Here is a 16,823-nt window from a genome sequence, read left to right on the forward strand (position 1 = left end):
TTTAATTGAGTCAGAGTCTATTTCTTATTTTTAGGATTTAATTAATTTTTTAATTATGGGTTGGAGGAGTGGATTAAAATGTTAGTGGGTAGTTACTTTTTTAAGTTTTAAATATTGTAACGTTATTTTACAATAAAGACAACAGAAGTATTTTAGCTTCAAGCTGCTACTGTTTTTATTCTAAAAACCAACAATTGGTATTATGAGCCTTTTTTTTTCTTGAGGGACCTGTGAGAGAAAGATCTGAAAGCACGGAAGGAGATTCAAAATTTTTCAACAATAACACCATCAGTCTTTGATGGTGAAAATTATCAAATTTGGGTGGTACGAATGGAAGCCTACCTAGAAGTTCTAGATCTATAGGAGACAATTGAAGAGGATTATGAAATTCCTATGCTATCTGGCAATCCAACGATGGCTCAAATCAAGAATCACAAGGACGAAAAAACCAAAAAAGCTAAGGCAAAGGCGTGCCTTTTTGCTGTAATTTCACCAACCATTTTTACTCAAATCATGTCTCTAAAGTCAGCCAAAGCCATATGGGATTATCTCAAAGAAGAATATGACGGAGATGATCGAATTAAAGGCATGAAGGTGTTGAATCTCATTAGAGACTTTGAATTGTAGAAGATGGAGGAATCTAAAACTATCAAGGAGTATTCTGAGAGGCTTTTGAACATAGCAAATAGAGTAAGATTGCTTGGTTTTGAATTTAAGGACTCTTGTATTGTTGAAAAAATTTTGGTTACCATACCTGAAAGATTTGAAGCTACCATAACCACCTTAGAAAACACTAAGGATTTTTCCAAGATCACCTTAGCAGAGTTGCTGAGTTTCTTGCAGGCACAAGAACAATGAAGGGCTATGAGAGAAAAAGGCTTTCTTGAGGAAGCCTTGCCTTCTAAACATGAAGACAGTTGGAAAAACAAAAAAAAGGAACCAACAACCAAATAGAGAAGGTGTTGTTAGAAATGAAAACAAAGCACGAAGCTCTAACGGAAAGTATCCTCCTTGCAAGCATTGCAACAGGATGGGTTATCCTTCATTCAAGTGTTGGAGAAGGCTTGATGCTAAATGCATCAAGTGAAATCAACTTGGGCATGAAGTAGTCATATGCAAAAACCAAAATCAGCAGCAGGAAGAAGATGCTCAAATTGCAAATGAAGAAGATGAAAATCAACTTTTTATTGCAACTTGTTTTTCAACCAATGCTTCAAGTGAATCTTGGCTAATTGATAGTGGTTGTACTAACCACATGACCTTTGACAAGGTACTCTTTAGAGATATGAGGCCAACTAAAGTCACCAAAGTCAGAATAGGCAATAGTGATTATATCTCAGTCAAAGGAAAGGGGACAATTGCAATTACAAGCTGTGCAGGCACAAAATTTATTCCAGACGTTCTTTTCATTCCAGAAATTGACCAAAATTTGTTAAGTGTTGGTCAACTGATTGAAAGAGGATTTAGAGTTATTTTTGAAGACACAAATTGCTTGATTAAAGATGCAACTGGTCAAGATATGTTCAAGGTGAAAACGATAAGGGAAAAGCTTTGATCTAAAACCATTGGAGGAGGAGCAAACTGTATTCTCACTCAAGGAAAATGTGACAAAAATCTGGCACAAGAAGCTAAGACATCCTCATCATATGTTGGGTGCAAAAAGTTTCTCTTATTTTGTAGCAATAGCTGCAACATTGGTTTTGATCCTTCTCAATATGGTTGTGGTTTGCCATGGAGCAAAACAATTTCTTTCATTAGGAAGGTCAATATGGCTAAGGACATGACCCTACAAAATGATGTATTTGCTGCCCTATCTAGCTATAATGCTCCTCAACAAGTTCATGTGGAAAGGGCCATGATCTTATTATGGATGACCATGGATGAACTAGGAAACAATTTAGTATGTTATTGGAACGAGGCGTACGAGGAAGACCTTTTTGACTATGAAGACGAAGAAGAGAAGGAGCCTGAAGGTGTTAATAAAATCAACGGTGAAGCTGTCAAGAAAGGTTATGTTAGAATTCACATTTCAAGATTCAAAATTTTTTTACTTAAGCCAGATTGACCTTTAATAAAGGTTTACCCTTCCTAAAGAGTGTTAAGAAAAGGATTTAGGAATATTTTATTTTTAATTTTAATTGAGTCTTCTTATTTTTAGGATTTAGTTAATTTTTTTAATTATGGGTTAGAACAGGGAATTAAAATTAGAATAAAAATATTAATGGATAATTACTTTTTTAAGTTGTAAATATTGTAACGTTTCTCAATATTTTAGCGAGTGTATCAAACTTAGAAAGGTAGTCATGAAGGCTCTTGGTTTGGGAGAGCTTACAGATAGAGGCAATGGGACCCTCGAACTTGGAGGGAGCAAAACAAAGCTTCAAGGCACAGAGAAATAACTCCCATGAAATAAGAAGTCCATTGTTAAACATCCATTGGAACCAGGATAATGCGAGACCTTCAAGATAAAATGAGATATCTGGATTCGTTGATCGGGTGGTGTTTAATGATACTCAAAGAATTGAGTAACCTTGAAAATCCAGCCACGAGCATCTGTCGTCGAATGTTGGAAGGTCAAACTTAAGCAGACGGGAAAAGGAGTGTTGAGAGAAAAGTGGTGGAGGTTTTGATTCGAGGAGGGAGGTGCACTCATAAATGTCGTGAAATGTGTTTGCAAAATTGGCTTGGGCTAAAATGATATGTTCTAGTTGTTTGTAGAGGCGAGCAAATTCGTTAGTGTGAGACAAAGGAGCCTCCATGGAGAGAGTTAGTACAACGAAAGCACCAAATGAAAGGTACTTGGCAGGAGAATGAAAGAAATGACATAGGTAAAAGATATAAAATATTGCAGAGAGAAGATATTCACTATATAATTCTTTTTCTACCCTCTTTTTCATTAACAACATGATATATATAATACCCTACACTAGCCAACAGCCTTACAATATGATATATATAATACCCTAATAATAAGATTCTCCTGCAATTATTTCTAAATAACTTTTCCATTCTTACGGTTACTTGGACACGTCACCACATAATCAGTTAAACATTGTGGTTGGTGTGGTATCCTTCTAGGTCTTTCCACATGTGTAGGGGTGGGGTCATTTGGGCTTTCAATTGTGTCTTAAGTCAACCCTTCAATATCCTTAGTCTCAGCAAGAGTGTGGGGAATTGATCTGATGTCCTTACAAGAATATGTTGCAAAATAAACTCTCAAGAGTTGATCATTTGATTCTAAGAAGGGTGACTGTCCAGAATAAGATGATATGTGTGATGTGTGGAACTACGGAAGAATAAGTGAATCATTTATTTTCTACATGCATGAGTACAAGTCGATATTGGGATTTATGAAATAGTTGGTTGGGTACACAACATTACACACCTAAACTTCACTTTTTTGGATTCAGTATTGTGACTCTGATTAACATGCAAAATATAGTGTGAAAGGCAATGTGGGTCACAATTGTGTGGAGTATTTGACTTCTCAAAAATAGTTATTTTTAGAAACGCCAAAATAGATGTGGAAGAGTCATAGTTGCTCAAGTTAAATCGTGGGTCATTAAGCAATTAAGGTAGATATGGGGTAAAAAGCCTTATAGAGGGTGCAACTATGGTTATATGTAACATCAGCTTGTGAGATCATGATATAAGTATTGTCACACACTTTCCTTTTTGATTGATTTCTATGACATAATGAAACCCAGTTTGTATCTTGGGCAGGAGTTGTGAACACATAACCTTGGTTTTCTAGTATGGATGCAAGATTTGTATTTGCAACCATTTTAACTGTGTCATAATCGCAAAATCTGAAAGCGTGAGTTAAGAACTACAAGAGAGGAACCCACAAAAGATACCTCAGTTTGTGGCAACCTTTTTGCTTATAATCTAAATATCCATAAGCGACTATAATGTTTTGTTTTATCTTTCTTTTTAATCTACTTATAGATATTGGATATTGTTAGATCATGATACACCTCTTAACTTATTGTTGTTTGAGAATTCAACTAGGAGTGTGTTTTTTATACTCGTATTGAGTATGAATATACATACACTTTATACACACGTTGAAGTATGGTTAGTTACTTTTTTATATTTTAATTCTTTATTAGCAATAGAAAAAAAACATTGTTTTAGAATAAGCCCTATATTTTTCTCACTAGACAACTTTTATCCATTGCATTTAAATAACAATTTTGTAAAACCTTTAATATATTTGAAAGTTTCTTTGAATTAAGAATGCAAGTCACATCTAGACTCAATAATATATATATATATATATATATATATATATATATATATATATATATATATATACTTGTAAATATTGTAGTTTGGAATATTTCAGTATATAAATAATTTGTTTGCTTCATGACCCCATTTTGAAATATCATTTAATCATTACATATTTTAATCATTAATTTGTTAAAAAAATGACTTCAAAAATAAAATCTATTTCATTAATTAAAACAAGAATAATGATAAAAATGCATTTCTATTGCAATCTAATGATAGACTCATCCTACTAATATCCATGTCCATTTGAATGAAGGATTATACTTTCTACTAAAAGTTGTTATAAGTTGGTATAAAAACGAATACTTTCTACTGCTCTTATAAGTTGGTATAAACAAGAATACTTTCTACTAAAAGAGTGATACATGTATTCTACATGTATCTTTTTACAAAATCTTTATAAAACCAAGTGTTATGCTTGAATGAAGAAAGAAAAAAAAAATTATTTCTTTTTTTTTTTATCTTTTTTTAGTTTGTTAGCATATCATTATAGTGCTTTCATTGAGTCATTGTTCCTAAACCTAGTAAAAATATTGACGAAACCTTCCAAATTATCTTAGACAAAATAACCACACTTCACACCTAGTTTCATACCACCCAAGATGTTCAAGCTACCAATGTTAAACACGATAATTTACATTGAACCCTTAGAATACTAGTAAACAATGTCACTCGCACCTCCACCAAGTATCTCGCTAAATCATTCAGTTATTAACCACATGACTACCCTCCCCCACACCCCCACATTTCCCTGAAAATTATATTTAATTGCTACACCCTGAAAACCATTAAGTAGAGTTATTTGTTTTTTTTTTTTCAGTTCAAATAAAACACAATTCATGTGCCGCACAAGAAAGATAGATTTGTACAAGATTAAGATGTCTCAATGAAACATTCGCACAATTGATTTGTCATTAAAGGTATACACGAGAATGAAAGTTTGGCACCAGACTCATGCCTCTTCGCTAAAAATTATCTTTGCAGCCTATTCAAATCAGACGTACTCTGATCGCTCTAACAGACAAAATGGCATCATTAAGTGCATGTATAATAAATGATATTAATCAAAATAGACTCACAACCTGAACTTATTATGGCTCTATAAATCTACAAATGGAAAGCATCTGTTGGTATACAAAAGAATGGGACATTCATTACACGATTATACAAAATTGTTCTTTCATTAGCGAGTGTCAATAAAACCATTAGATTTGATCAGCAAAAATGATGACCAAAAATTACACAAAAAAGGTTTCTTTCATTGTACCTATGCGTTCCGTGTCCTACTTCAACCCCACAACAAAAGAGAGGGGAGGATGGTTTGTCCTTGATCTTGTCAATACTCATCCTGAATCGCATTCATCCGCAGTAAATTGTCAGTACCTGTGAAATGATTGATGATGATCTTCTGCAGGAAAAATGATTAAGTCTGATTCCACACATCAAGCTCCGTCTGCAACACTTTCTAATACATATACATGGGTCCAAAGCAGAAATCCCCATCCTGAAGCTGTAAAAACTATATCTATCGGGCCCTCAGATGAAAAAATGTGCCACGAGAAGCTTCAAACAACAGTGGTGCTAGAGCGAGCTACCCTTTGAGCTTCTTCCAAGTCTTTTAAAAACCTGTAAATTCAAAAAGAAAAACATCTATGCTGCTAAGAAATTCAGAATTTCACATAGTGTAGAGCAAGTTGAATGTTTTTGCACTTAACTAAAGCACCCTGAACCAACCAATGAATAATCAAATATAACAAAGCATATATTTGGAAGACAAATTTAAGACCAGCGCAATAAACTTTATCACTTAAACCTAGGTCAATAACTCAATTCAAGCAATACTTCAATCGACTTATTGGCCCAAACTATGACTAAGATAACCTTGGAACTGTTATTCAACAACTAAAACCAATTCTATCATGCTAAATTGAGAGCCAAGTCAAAAGTAAACATCTGCACTAATCAAATCCAAACTATCTTTATGACTAAATCATACCTTTTAGAATTAAGAACAGAAGAGCCACCAAGTATAAACCGAATACCAGTATTGTTGGCATTTTGTAAAGCAACAGACCGAGACTCCTCATAAGTTGTCCCACCAACAATGAAGATGATTACATCCTGTGGCCTGCATTTCATATAGTCGTCAACAACACAAATTGGATTATTTATTAATTCTATGATAATAAAGGCTAATAATTAAAATTAAAAACTTATATTACAAATGCACTCTGTCTACTTGTCAGAATTTCTGAGATGACAGATGGACAAGGCTTTGTTCATCCCTGATTTTTATTGTGTTTTGAAAAAAATCAAGTACACAAGAGATTCCTCCTTTCACACTGGAATCTGTCCAGTTTTTGGCTAACAAAAAGAAAATCTCTCCTCTTCAATAACAGAGGTCCTATTTAAAGAAAGTTGGGGTACCAACTTCTGTTATAAACTAAAATCACTGTAATTCCTAAAACAAAAACTACTCATAACAGAAATCCTAACTAATAGACCAAAAGATAAAATTATTGGGAAATTTTTAGTGGGATGAACTATCTCTCAATGTTTGTGGGTCATTTTTGTTTTCTTACATGACACTTAATTTTTTTATTTTTACTCAATATGAAACTTTCAACTTATACTTGGATTCTACCACGGGTTTCTACCACCACAAAACATTCTTGTCCGCACCCATTTATCTCAATACACTTCCCTTGATCCTAACTACTAGAGTTAGGAAATTTTTAGTAGGATAGAATGGGGGATTCACCACCAAGGAGGTCTGAGTTTTCCATACAAGACTCAATATTTGTGGGTCTTTCTTTTTTCTTGTATATCACTCGACTTGCTCATTTTTACTTGTAAGACTTCCAATTCATATTTGTATTCCTAACAAAAATAGGTTTAATTCCTATCTTGACCTTTTTTCCTATAATACACTTATGAAGGTCTAATTGTATTCAATGCTTCCTGATGTCTAACATAACTGGTCAAAAAGCCTTTCCCAGATGATTCGTGAGGGACTCAGGATATTGAACAAACATTGACAGAACGTTGCAGTGAAAATTTCTGAACTACTAAATAATCTTTTTTAAAATGCAGCACATAAAATTCTGATAGACCTAAAATAGAATTATCAGATAACTAATCAGATTAATTCCAAAAATATAGTTTACTCTGGCAGCTGTTAGTTGAACGCAACACATTTAACAGAATGCATAAGTTACAGGTCTGTGAGAGGGTATTATTAAAAGAATTTAGATCATAGGCCAAAGCAGCCGATATGAAATCATGTGATGTCAATACTACCACATCACAGAACTCTTGCAAGGTAACCACACAGATTAACTCAGTTCAAACTTTTTATGAATAGGAAGAACGGGAATTAATATTTTTCTTCCCTCGGAGGTCGCATCTGTACAATGGATAAAATAAACTTCGAGTATAACGCTGAAAGAATTGCAGAATCTTGTACTCATCAAGTGTGTGGACTCACTACAAAGAAAAACTCAAGTAATAGTTTGCTCTTAAAGCTCAAGATAGCGAACCCCCAAAGCGGGGCCTGTGACACCCTGTTATTTGATAGATTTGCAATACAAGTTATCACATAAACAGTGCCACATTACATTGTAGACAATTGGAATAATATCATACATCAATTTGGTAAATAGTCAGTACTAAAAACTGAGAAGTTTGTAGAGTCGTGTCAATTAATACCACATTATTTAGAAATCAGGCAACAATGTAGTAGCATCACTTTTGGATAGACACAATTACATCTAGGAATTCACAAATAAGATATAGTGAGGAATTTATATTTAATAGCAACAAACCTTCCCTGTTGATAGTGATTTCCAACAAATGGGTAGTCCACATCTCTCAACCTCCCCTTGACAATGTTTTCCATGATTTGAAACAGAAGTGGCTGGTGCTGGGTGTAAACATTCTCAACACCCTGCTCAAAAACTCAGAATGAAAGATTTTTTTTAAGCATGAAGACATGGATTGGATTATTAAGGATATGATACAATAATCATATATTTCTATGCTTACCTTCAAACCTCGAGCCATGTTACGGGCAATATTCATTAGATCTCGATTTCCAAAAAGATCACCCATTCTCTTGTCAACACCCGCTTGCTTCAGAAGAAACTGGACAAGCTGTTGCACCATAATAAAGATATCAATATCAGTAACTTTCTTGTGTAACTATATCAGAAACAACAGTGGCACCCATCTATATGCTGTTCAAAATTTAAATTTGAGTCCATTTGAATGCAAATTATACTTTCAGAATCCAAAGCCAGTGGCATGGAAAGATAGCGCAACCACAAAAATTTCATCATCACTATTCAATTATCCAAGGATTAAAAAGTTCATGTTCTGGTAAGGTTTAAGGATAAATATTCAAACATTCTTGCACGAGAATAATGGATTTAAGAAAAGGAATAGCTTAAATTAGTTTACCCCAGGTTTGTACTTGGCAGATCTGGAAGCCAGTTTATTGAAGAGCTGCATTAATTGAACAGGGCTATCTTTCTCATATCGTAAAGCATACAACATGACTAAACGTAGTCGATCCAGATCTGATACACTTTCATTGTTTAGTAGATTTGTCACTGCCTGCAGAAGATTACATAGAAACATAACTTATCGCCTCTAGTGTTTTAAAGCATTCATCAGTACACAGAATAACAATTAACTAAAAATATAGGGACACAAGGTTGACTTGGTGGTAAGCGGAAGAAGGACATGATGTCATAGGTTCGAATTCCCCACAAACAAAAACTAATGCATAGACAATTAATATTTGTTGATCCAAAAAGTAGCAAGGAAAAATAGAAAAAGAAAACATTTTATGTGGTGATCGTTAGGTTGAAATAACAAGATTGTTTCATAAACCATATGTGTTTGTTGTTACATATGAAGTATTTGGGCAAGTGAAACCAAACTAATAAAGACATATTTTTCAAGGATTTGTTTAATCTTATACTTAACTGTTGATTGTTGATACTTTTAACTTATGAGGGAAAACATATGTAGATTCTGAATCCTTAGGGTATATCATATGCAGTTAATGAAGATAGAGGCTATACTAATCACAGGGGTAACATGCACGTTCTAACAAATCTTTGAACTGAAATGAAAAACTATCATAGATTAGTTTTCTGATTTCCCAGAACTGCCGAAAGAAATACTGCACCAAGTCCCATGTGCAGAGCACAAGAAAAGCAAGTAATAATGTACATAAGAAAATTTCAGAAGGATTCTTCATTTCTTCAACTTGTTTTTGACGGGATTCTCCCAGTCCACTAGACCAAATACTAATTTTTCTCACAGTACTGATGAGTGGAGAGAGATTAACCTAGAAGGAATATAATGAATTATGTGTGTTATGTACATATGAATATTTTTATTTATAATGAAAAAGAGTTACAATAATAATAAACAAAATCAATACTTAATAATGGGAAGTATTTGGCAACATATTTCTCTATCAAATCTGCAAAATATGATGTATATTTTCTGATTTGGGAAAAGTACAAAAAAGGTATAAATACAATACCAAGGGAGTAAATCTATACACCAATCTTTCCCAGAAAATCAGGTAAATAATTCTCCCTATAAATGCTCTACCTAAATAAGGAAATAATAATTGATTTTATTTACGTTAAATCCTATTATGGGCTTTACAAATAAGAATTGAATGATTCTGATTGATATGTGCTGATCTCAAACAGATTCTGATTGATATGAGCTGATCTCCAACAAAATCTGACACTTCAATATACCTTCAATTTAATGTAATCAAAATATACCTTCAATATAATCAAATCATAATATCTCTAATACAGGGGTTCTTACTTTTCTTATTTCTTCCACTTGTGTTGTAAGGAAGAGTTTAGCTCTAATAAGGACCTTGGTATTGAGGAAACCCTCCCTTAAATGCTAACTATTAAAGAGGGTGGGAATCAAGTGACTTATGAATGTACACCTAGCATCCTATAAAAGTTTATTTGGACTTAAGCACTGCATAATGTGACACTTCACTCAACTTTTATGGCCCACTCCACAGATATTGAAAATCAGCGCTAATACAAATTGATAAGCTTCCAAGTGCTTGAGAAACCCTCCCTTAAAATCTAGCAGTTAAAGAGTTCAAGCCACTTATGTACTCAACTGAGTATATGATATTACTCAATATGAGGCTTAGGCACCCCATAATACCGTAGTCTGCATCAAACTTCTAGTCAAAATTTCAACCTTCATATAGTTTAAGTTTGTAACAGAGGATTCTTCCTCTGACTCCGTGACTACTTCATATAAATAATACTTCCAGTTCTTATTTTTCAATTTGGTTCATATGATAATCTAGCCCAACGACCCAACAAAAAACTATTTATAAGTTCAAGGACCCAAATTTAAAAGTGTAGTACAGACCTATTTAAATGTTTCCAAAGCAGTCTAGGGACTAACAAATCAATTTAAACTTTATTCCATGGCCCTACAAGAATTTCTGAAAATTGAGCAAAAGCAAAGGAGAATGTTTCAATAAATTAAGACTATATAATATATACCTCAAAAGCAGCTCCTTGTCCTCCATTGCAAGCCAACTCCTGTTCTGTTTGTGAAACTGACATAAGCTTTCGCTCACCAACTATCTTGCTCATTTCGGTTACTAAAGTCACATGCTTTGTCACCTTTCCATGCATTTTTTTGTAATCAGGATAATTATCAACAAATTTGGCCATGTCCTCTGCCAAGAGTCAAATCATAAAATCGGTGAATTTTATACAATGCCACCAAGTATAAATAAGTTTTTGTCTGTGTAATTGTTGATGAAAAGTTTACTCTGATGTGAGAGGATGAAAAAAATACAAACCTATTGTTTGGATGTTCTGGTTACTTTTTGACACTTGTTGAAATTCGTCAACCATTCGCTTGATATTCATACCTATATCTCCAAAATTCTCATACATGTTAGCCTTGAAAAAGAGATCTTGTTCCGATGACAACACAACCTCCTGGAACAAGAAATAGCAAATAACTGTTTTTTAATGAGCACAAATTCTGTACTGCAATACACTTAACACAAGTACCATGTGTAAGAAATGTATCTAACCTCCTGATCTTTTGGAAATTTACCAATGGATTTTAAGTCCACTTTATTGTCTTGGATTCCTATTAATTCATGAACCATAGCCTGTACAGTATAACACCGCAGTGAGCATTGCTTATATGAATGAACAACTTATTACATTATACGCACTAGACATTTGTTAATAACCCAGGTACCTGATAAGTCCATTGATTTAGCAATGGGGTTACAGGATCCTCCCTCCTGTCAATAACTAACAACAGAGGAGAAACTTCCATTCGCCTAAAATCAAAAAGACCACTTTCCTCTTGGTACATCAGTTTCTGTTCAAGCCCAACAATGTAAATTAGCTTTCACTAATATGCCAGCACACTCACTAATGATAAATATGGCATGTTGTGATACACGCATAGCTAGAAAGGTAGCCTAAATAACATATAGATTACTATGTGTGCACAGCAGTACATACGCACTCAGAAAAGAGCTCTATCTGATTCAGAATCATATGAATGATGAAGGTATAAAAGTTTGAATTCATTGTGGAAACTGATAACTACATTTCTCAAATACAAATATAATTATTTCACATAAAAGAAAATGCCGTGAGTTAGAAAAGGGGACTTGAACTCACAGTTGCTTCCTGTGCTATCCTTTTTGCAATATCAGACGTCCTTTGATACCTAATTACTGGTCTGCGTTTTAGTGCCAAAAAAACAGCTGCAAGCCCTTCAACAACTCGGTCACAAAAGCGCTGCACTGTTGAAGGATCTACCACAGCTGGGAGCATATATATGTAATGTGAAGGCACATGGAAAGTGAAATGATAAGGATCAATTGCAACAAAATCTGCATAGAACTCCTGGATGATCAGGACAACAGCTGTATCAGAATTAAAGTTTGCAACACAAAATGTTGGTGGGAGAAGAAGGGGGTGAAGGCTTCATAATCAACAAATGTGGAGCCATTTGTCAGATAAAGAATGTAATAGTATGCAATCATAGGATAGGAAGGACAATAAAGTGGTAGATATCATTTCATGTTCCATCTAGGATTTTGTTCATGCAAACTCGTAATACTTTTTGTGATACAATCAAATGATGTATAATTTTCTTATCTATTTTAAAATGTATTCTTGGACAAGCATGTCATAAAAAAATTACAATGAGTTTATTAAGAAGTAAACTTCAAGTCTAATTCAACTTTATAAAACCGACTTGTAAGATCAAGTCTGCACCCATTTATGTATTATGAATTAGCTTTATCTCTAGTTGATGTGGAACTTCCTACAGAGTTCAAAAACTGTAAAAGAAATAGTAAAGTTTCAAGTTCAAGTGGGGAGAAAGAAATTGCAGTACAGTGCATGCATAAACAGCTACCTGAACCTGCTGGACAACTTCCTGTTCATCAGAATCAGCAAGAATGTGAATCTGAGTGTCCTTCAATATGTTGGAGAAAACTGTAATTTCAGAATGGATTCACAAAGTGTCTTCAAATCAATGGGAAAGCATTACTAATTAACAAGGGGAAATTAAAAATTAAATTCTAAAGGATGTACTGCACCGCAGCTTATCTAACATTCAAGCATAAAATTTAAAGAACCTACATAGGTGATACTCTCCAAATCTAGGATTAGCTAGCTGGCGGCGCAAAAACTGGATATTCTCTGATGTAGGTCGAAGGAAGTAAACGGCCTTGAGATGCGACATCGATTCGCTCGACTTGGAAATAGAATCTACCAATTCAACCAAAAACACTTCTTTCTGGAGAAGCTCTGACTGCGAATACACAACACTCACAACACCAACCTGCATCAATTTGCCAAAAGAGTAGATTCAACTTCAGAACACCATTTTCCTCCTTAACAAGGACAAGCAAAATAGATTCTAGTAACCAAGTCTGCTTGGCAGGTTGACATATGATTTTGATAAAGTAAAATAAAATAGTATAAGCCAGATCATAATTCATTAGTTTCTAGGCCATAAAAACTCAGAGTGACTTTACACAACTGTATCAATGCTATAATTTAAAAACCTAATGTTAGTAGAGACCAATATCAAAAAATAAATCAATCCATTATGATTGTCAAAGGTAGGGAGCCTCATCATTATATTTGCCTTGATGAAAAATACATAGATACATAAATATATGTAAACACACAAACATTCATGTAATGCGGAGTCTCACCTCCACTGCACAATGATCCCAATACAATAAACAGATGATTCCAATTATAAGAAGTGGCAATTAATTGTCTAAAACTCAGAGCGAAAATTAAAAAAAAAAACGAAAAAACGAGCCAACTGTGTGCAACACAAGTGTTTTTTATTCCAAAAAAAAATCAATAGGTTGATATTCTGATCGGATTTCCCAACATTATGGAAGATCATTGAGGGAAGATGCAGCGTACCGTTTGAGAATCAAGGATTAGAACCTTCATGCCGGAGATGTCTTGCAAGATGCGGTTGATATAATCACGCGCGGAGGAAGTTACCACCATCTTGTGTGTACGTGTAGAACTTGAATCTCTCCGTGGAGACAAATTGATAAACCAGTTCAGCTACAGCGTGGGCGAATCAAGGAGCACGGGAGAACAGAGATTCGGAGTTCACAATTCAGAATTCAGATCCACGATGAACGAGGACAACGAACGACTTCGCTCCAACGCACCGTTTTGGAAGTAGAAGTTGGTTCTGGTCTTTATGACAATTTTTATTGCAATTCCTCTACTTAGTCAATTTTTATCTCTCTTTTTCTACTATATTTTTATATATGCATCATAATACAAGGTAGTGCTCATAAATTATTTTCAACTTCTCGCTTAAAATAATTCTTTTATTTAATATTTAATTTTTATTTAAGGACAGCACCTCTTGTATTTAGAGTATGATAAACAAGAGTGATAAATAGTAAATTTTTATGAGAGAACAAGAGGGGGAAAAGTGAAAAAAATCCCTTACATTCCATCACATTTCACTATACTTTTACATCAATGAATTTCATTATCTAACTTCTAACAACACTTAGAATCTAATTCTTTCACCATCAATTAGCCAATTTTTATAATTATGCAATTTTTTAGCAAAACAAAGGGAAAAAATAACTTCGGTCTCTTATAGTTTTTTTTAAGGAGAGATCATAATTAATTAAAAAACAAGATGTAATTTTCATCAATTCATTTGTGTAAAAAATAATAATAGAATGAGAGCGTCATTGATCAAATAATTCATATACAGGATAACTTATTTATTTTTAAATAATATAAAACTGTTGACTCCTTACCTAAATATAGAAACAAATTTCATTTTCACAATATTAAATATTTCATGTAAAACAAAAGTAATTTCTTTTTCTTTAAACATATTTTATATTATTTGTTATTTTAATTTTGTTACTTTTATTTTTAAGGTTAAGAATAAATATGTTTTTTCCTTTAATTTTTAATTAAAATTGAAATTAGTTAATTTTTAAATTTAAACCAATTTAATTTCTCATATTTAGATTTAATTATTTTAATCAAATTTAAATACTGTATATATGTAATCATTAAATTTCGTAGTTTAAAAAACTTGCATATCTACTCAACCCATTTTTATAATTAAATTTGTTTGTTTAGTGGATCAAAGCCAAATAACTAAAAATCTAAATTTGAGATCTAAATACGTATTTAACCACCTAAAATACAACAAGTATACCATTTAAAGTAACATATGATTTACAACTAAAAACAAAGTTTGTTAATATATATGTATTAATATACACTTGATATCCATTAGTGTAAATTGATTACGGGGAAGTATAACCTAGTTTATTATCACTTTTATTCACAATTATTATTCATAAAATTTTAATTGACTTCTCTCAACCCAACCTCCCCACCCAGCATCCCTATTCTGTTCCTCAACTCAAAACGAAAGGAGTGAAATCGCTTTTGTTTCAAGACGGGGTGTGTGGGCATAGGCATCTTTGCTAACGGGTTAGCGATGTGGTGATGGTCGGAGTAGTTGCGGTCTTGCACGTGCTCCATTTTCCGGAAGAAGGGGTGCTTGATGAACTTGTCAGCCTCCTCCGCCACGTGGTCAGGATCCACCACTTCGGGGAGAATCTCTCTTCATAATTGTATGTTCAGCACTTGCACAACTTTTAAGATATTATTATCCAGAATTCAGCATGCAACATGTTATCTATCTCTTTGATACTTTCTTTTCAAGGGAGAGGGTTCGAGGAGATGTCCTGGAACAGTCTTATTCAAATAAATGTAATTAACTTCAAACAATATAACACATGACATGGATATAGAAATACACCTTGCCTACAAAAGCAAATGAACCTCCAAGCCTAGTGATGCCAACAGCCACATTGGCAGGAGCACCACCAGCAGCTTTTTGGAAAGCAGGTGCTTGAGCTAGTGACACTCCACCCACTGTTGGCACAAAATCTATTAACATTTGACCAAAGCAAACAACGGGTCCACCGTTTCCCTTACAGTTATCATTATTGAGATCGTTTGATTAAAATCACAATAGAGTTGAAAGTCTATTTTATAATTATAGAAAAAAGTAAATGTCTTGGTATTGGAAATATAAGAAAAACACGTCTATTTTTTAACTAGAAAAAAGATGTGTCATAAAACAACCCATGAAAAGTAACTACAAATTCTATTAGTAGATTTAATCACACATTTTATGACTACACATTTACTTTTATATTGAAATAATGTTTTCTTAAATATAACTTATATATTATTTTTACAAGACAGTGTATAAACCCGCCACAATATATTATTTTCACCATTGTAATGAAATATTGCAGTTTTCAAAAATAAGAATAATGTTGTTTAAACTCCTTTTTATTCATACATGAAATGTGATTGGTGCTTCATATGTTAAACCAGATAAGTACCAATACAGCCACCTCCATCATCATACAAGTCTTCCCTCCTTTTGTATTTTAATAAAAGAAGCCATAATAAGTTTTTACTTCAACCAATGCATTAGCATTACCGTCCCTTTTAGCATAGTACAAAAACTGAAGTCAGCAGCAGATTTAAATAATTTGAGGGTTTAATCATATATAATATGTAGACATGTAATAAAAATCATGAAGTTATATGACCAACAGTTCCTCTGTTGTCAGACTAAATTTAACAAACCAAAATGTTAAGGATGTAGTTAACATAAGCTGCTTTAAGAAAACTTGGTATATACCAGCGACTTTAAGACGTCTCTTAGATGAGCCGAGTTAGCTTAGTACATGGTAAATTTTGTAAGAATAATAATAGTAGTGATTTGATTAAATATATATAATTACTTGAATTTACTGTTAATAGGTACCTAATATAAATATATGTAAAAGATTATTCATTGGATTATAACTTTGAAACAAACTAGTTGAGTATACAACTCTTCAAAATTTCAATGAATTATGCTTCCCAATAGGC

General features: G+C 33.3%; 1 protein-coding gene across 1 annotated transcript; it reads right to left on the reverse strand.

The window, feature by feature from the left end:
- Nucleotides 1–5,356: 5,356 nt before the first annotated feature.
- Nucleotides 5,357–14,095, reverse strand: VPS45 (vacuolar protein sorting 45). Its single transcript, XM_047316853.2, has 13 exons — nucleotides 13,794–14,095; nucleotides 12,990–13,191; nucleotides 12,763–12,842; nucleotides 12,018–12,245; nucleotides 11,584–11,709; nucleotides 11,411–11,491; nucleotides 11,171–11,312; nucleotides 10,866–11,044; nucleotides 8,755–8,910; nucleotides 8,341–8,448; nucleotides 8,121–8,242; nucleotides 6,293–6,424; nucleotides 5,357–5,922 (listed from the first exon to the last, which is right to left on the reverse strand). The coding sequence occupies exons 1-13, from the start codon at nucleotides 13,881–13,883 to the stop codon at nucleotides 5,862–5,864; spliced, it is 1,707 nt and encodes a 568-aa protein (XP_047172809.1). The 5' UTR covers nucleotides 13,884–14,095; the 3' UTR covers nucleotides 5,357–5,861.
- Between the last annotated feature and the right edge of the window lie 2,728 nt (nucleotides 14,096–16,823).

This window comes from Vigna umbellata, chromosome 2 (genome assembly GCF_029865625.1).
Source record: "Vigna umbellata cultivar VRB3 chromosome 2, Vumbellata_1.0, whole genome shotgun sequence".
NCBI classification, from domain to species: Eukaryota; Viridiplantae; Streptophyta; class Magnoliopsida; order Fabales; family Fabaceae; genus Vigna; species Vigna umbellata.

Bases quoted from the DNA above. Each gene is read 5' to 3' on its own strand.
- VPS45 (XM_047316853.2), bottom strand. From the start codon at position 13,883: ATGGTGGTAACTTCCTCCGCGCGTGATTATATCAACCGCATCTTGCAA. The intron at 11,313-11,410 runs GTTAGATACATT...TTCTTGTTCCAG, and splicing joins AATTTCCAAAAGATCAGGAG to GAGGTTGTGTTGTCATCGGA. The intron at 5,923-6,292 runs GTATGATTTAGT...TTGAATTTACAG, and splicing joins TCTGTTCTTAATTCTAAAAG to GTTTTTAAAAGACTTGGAAG.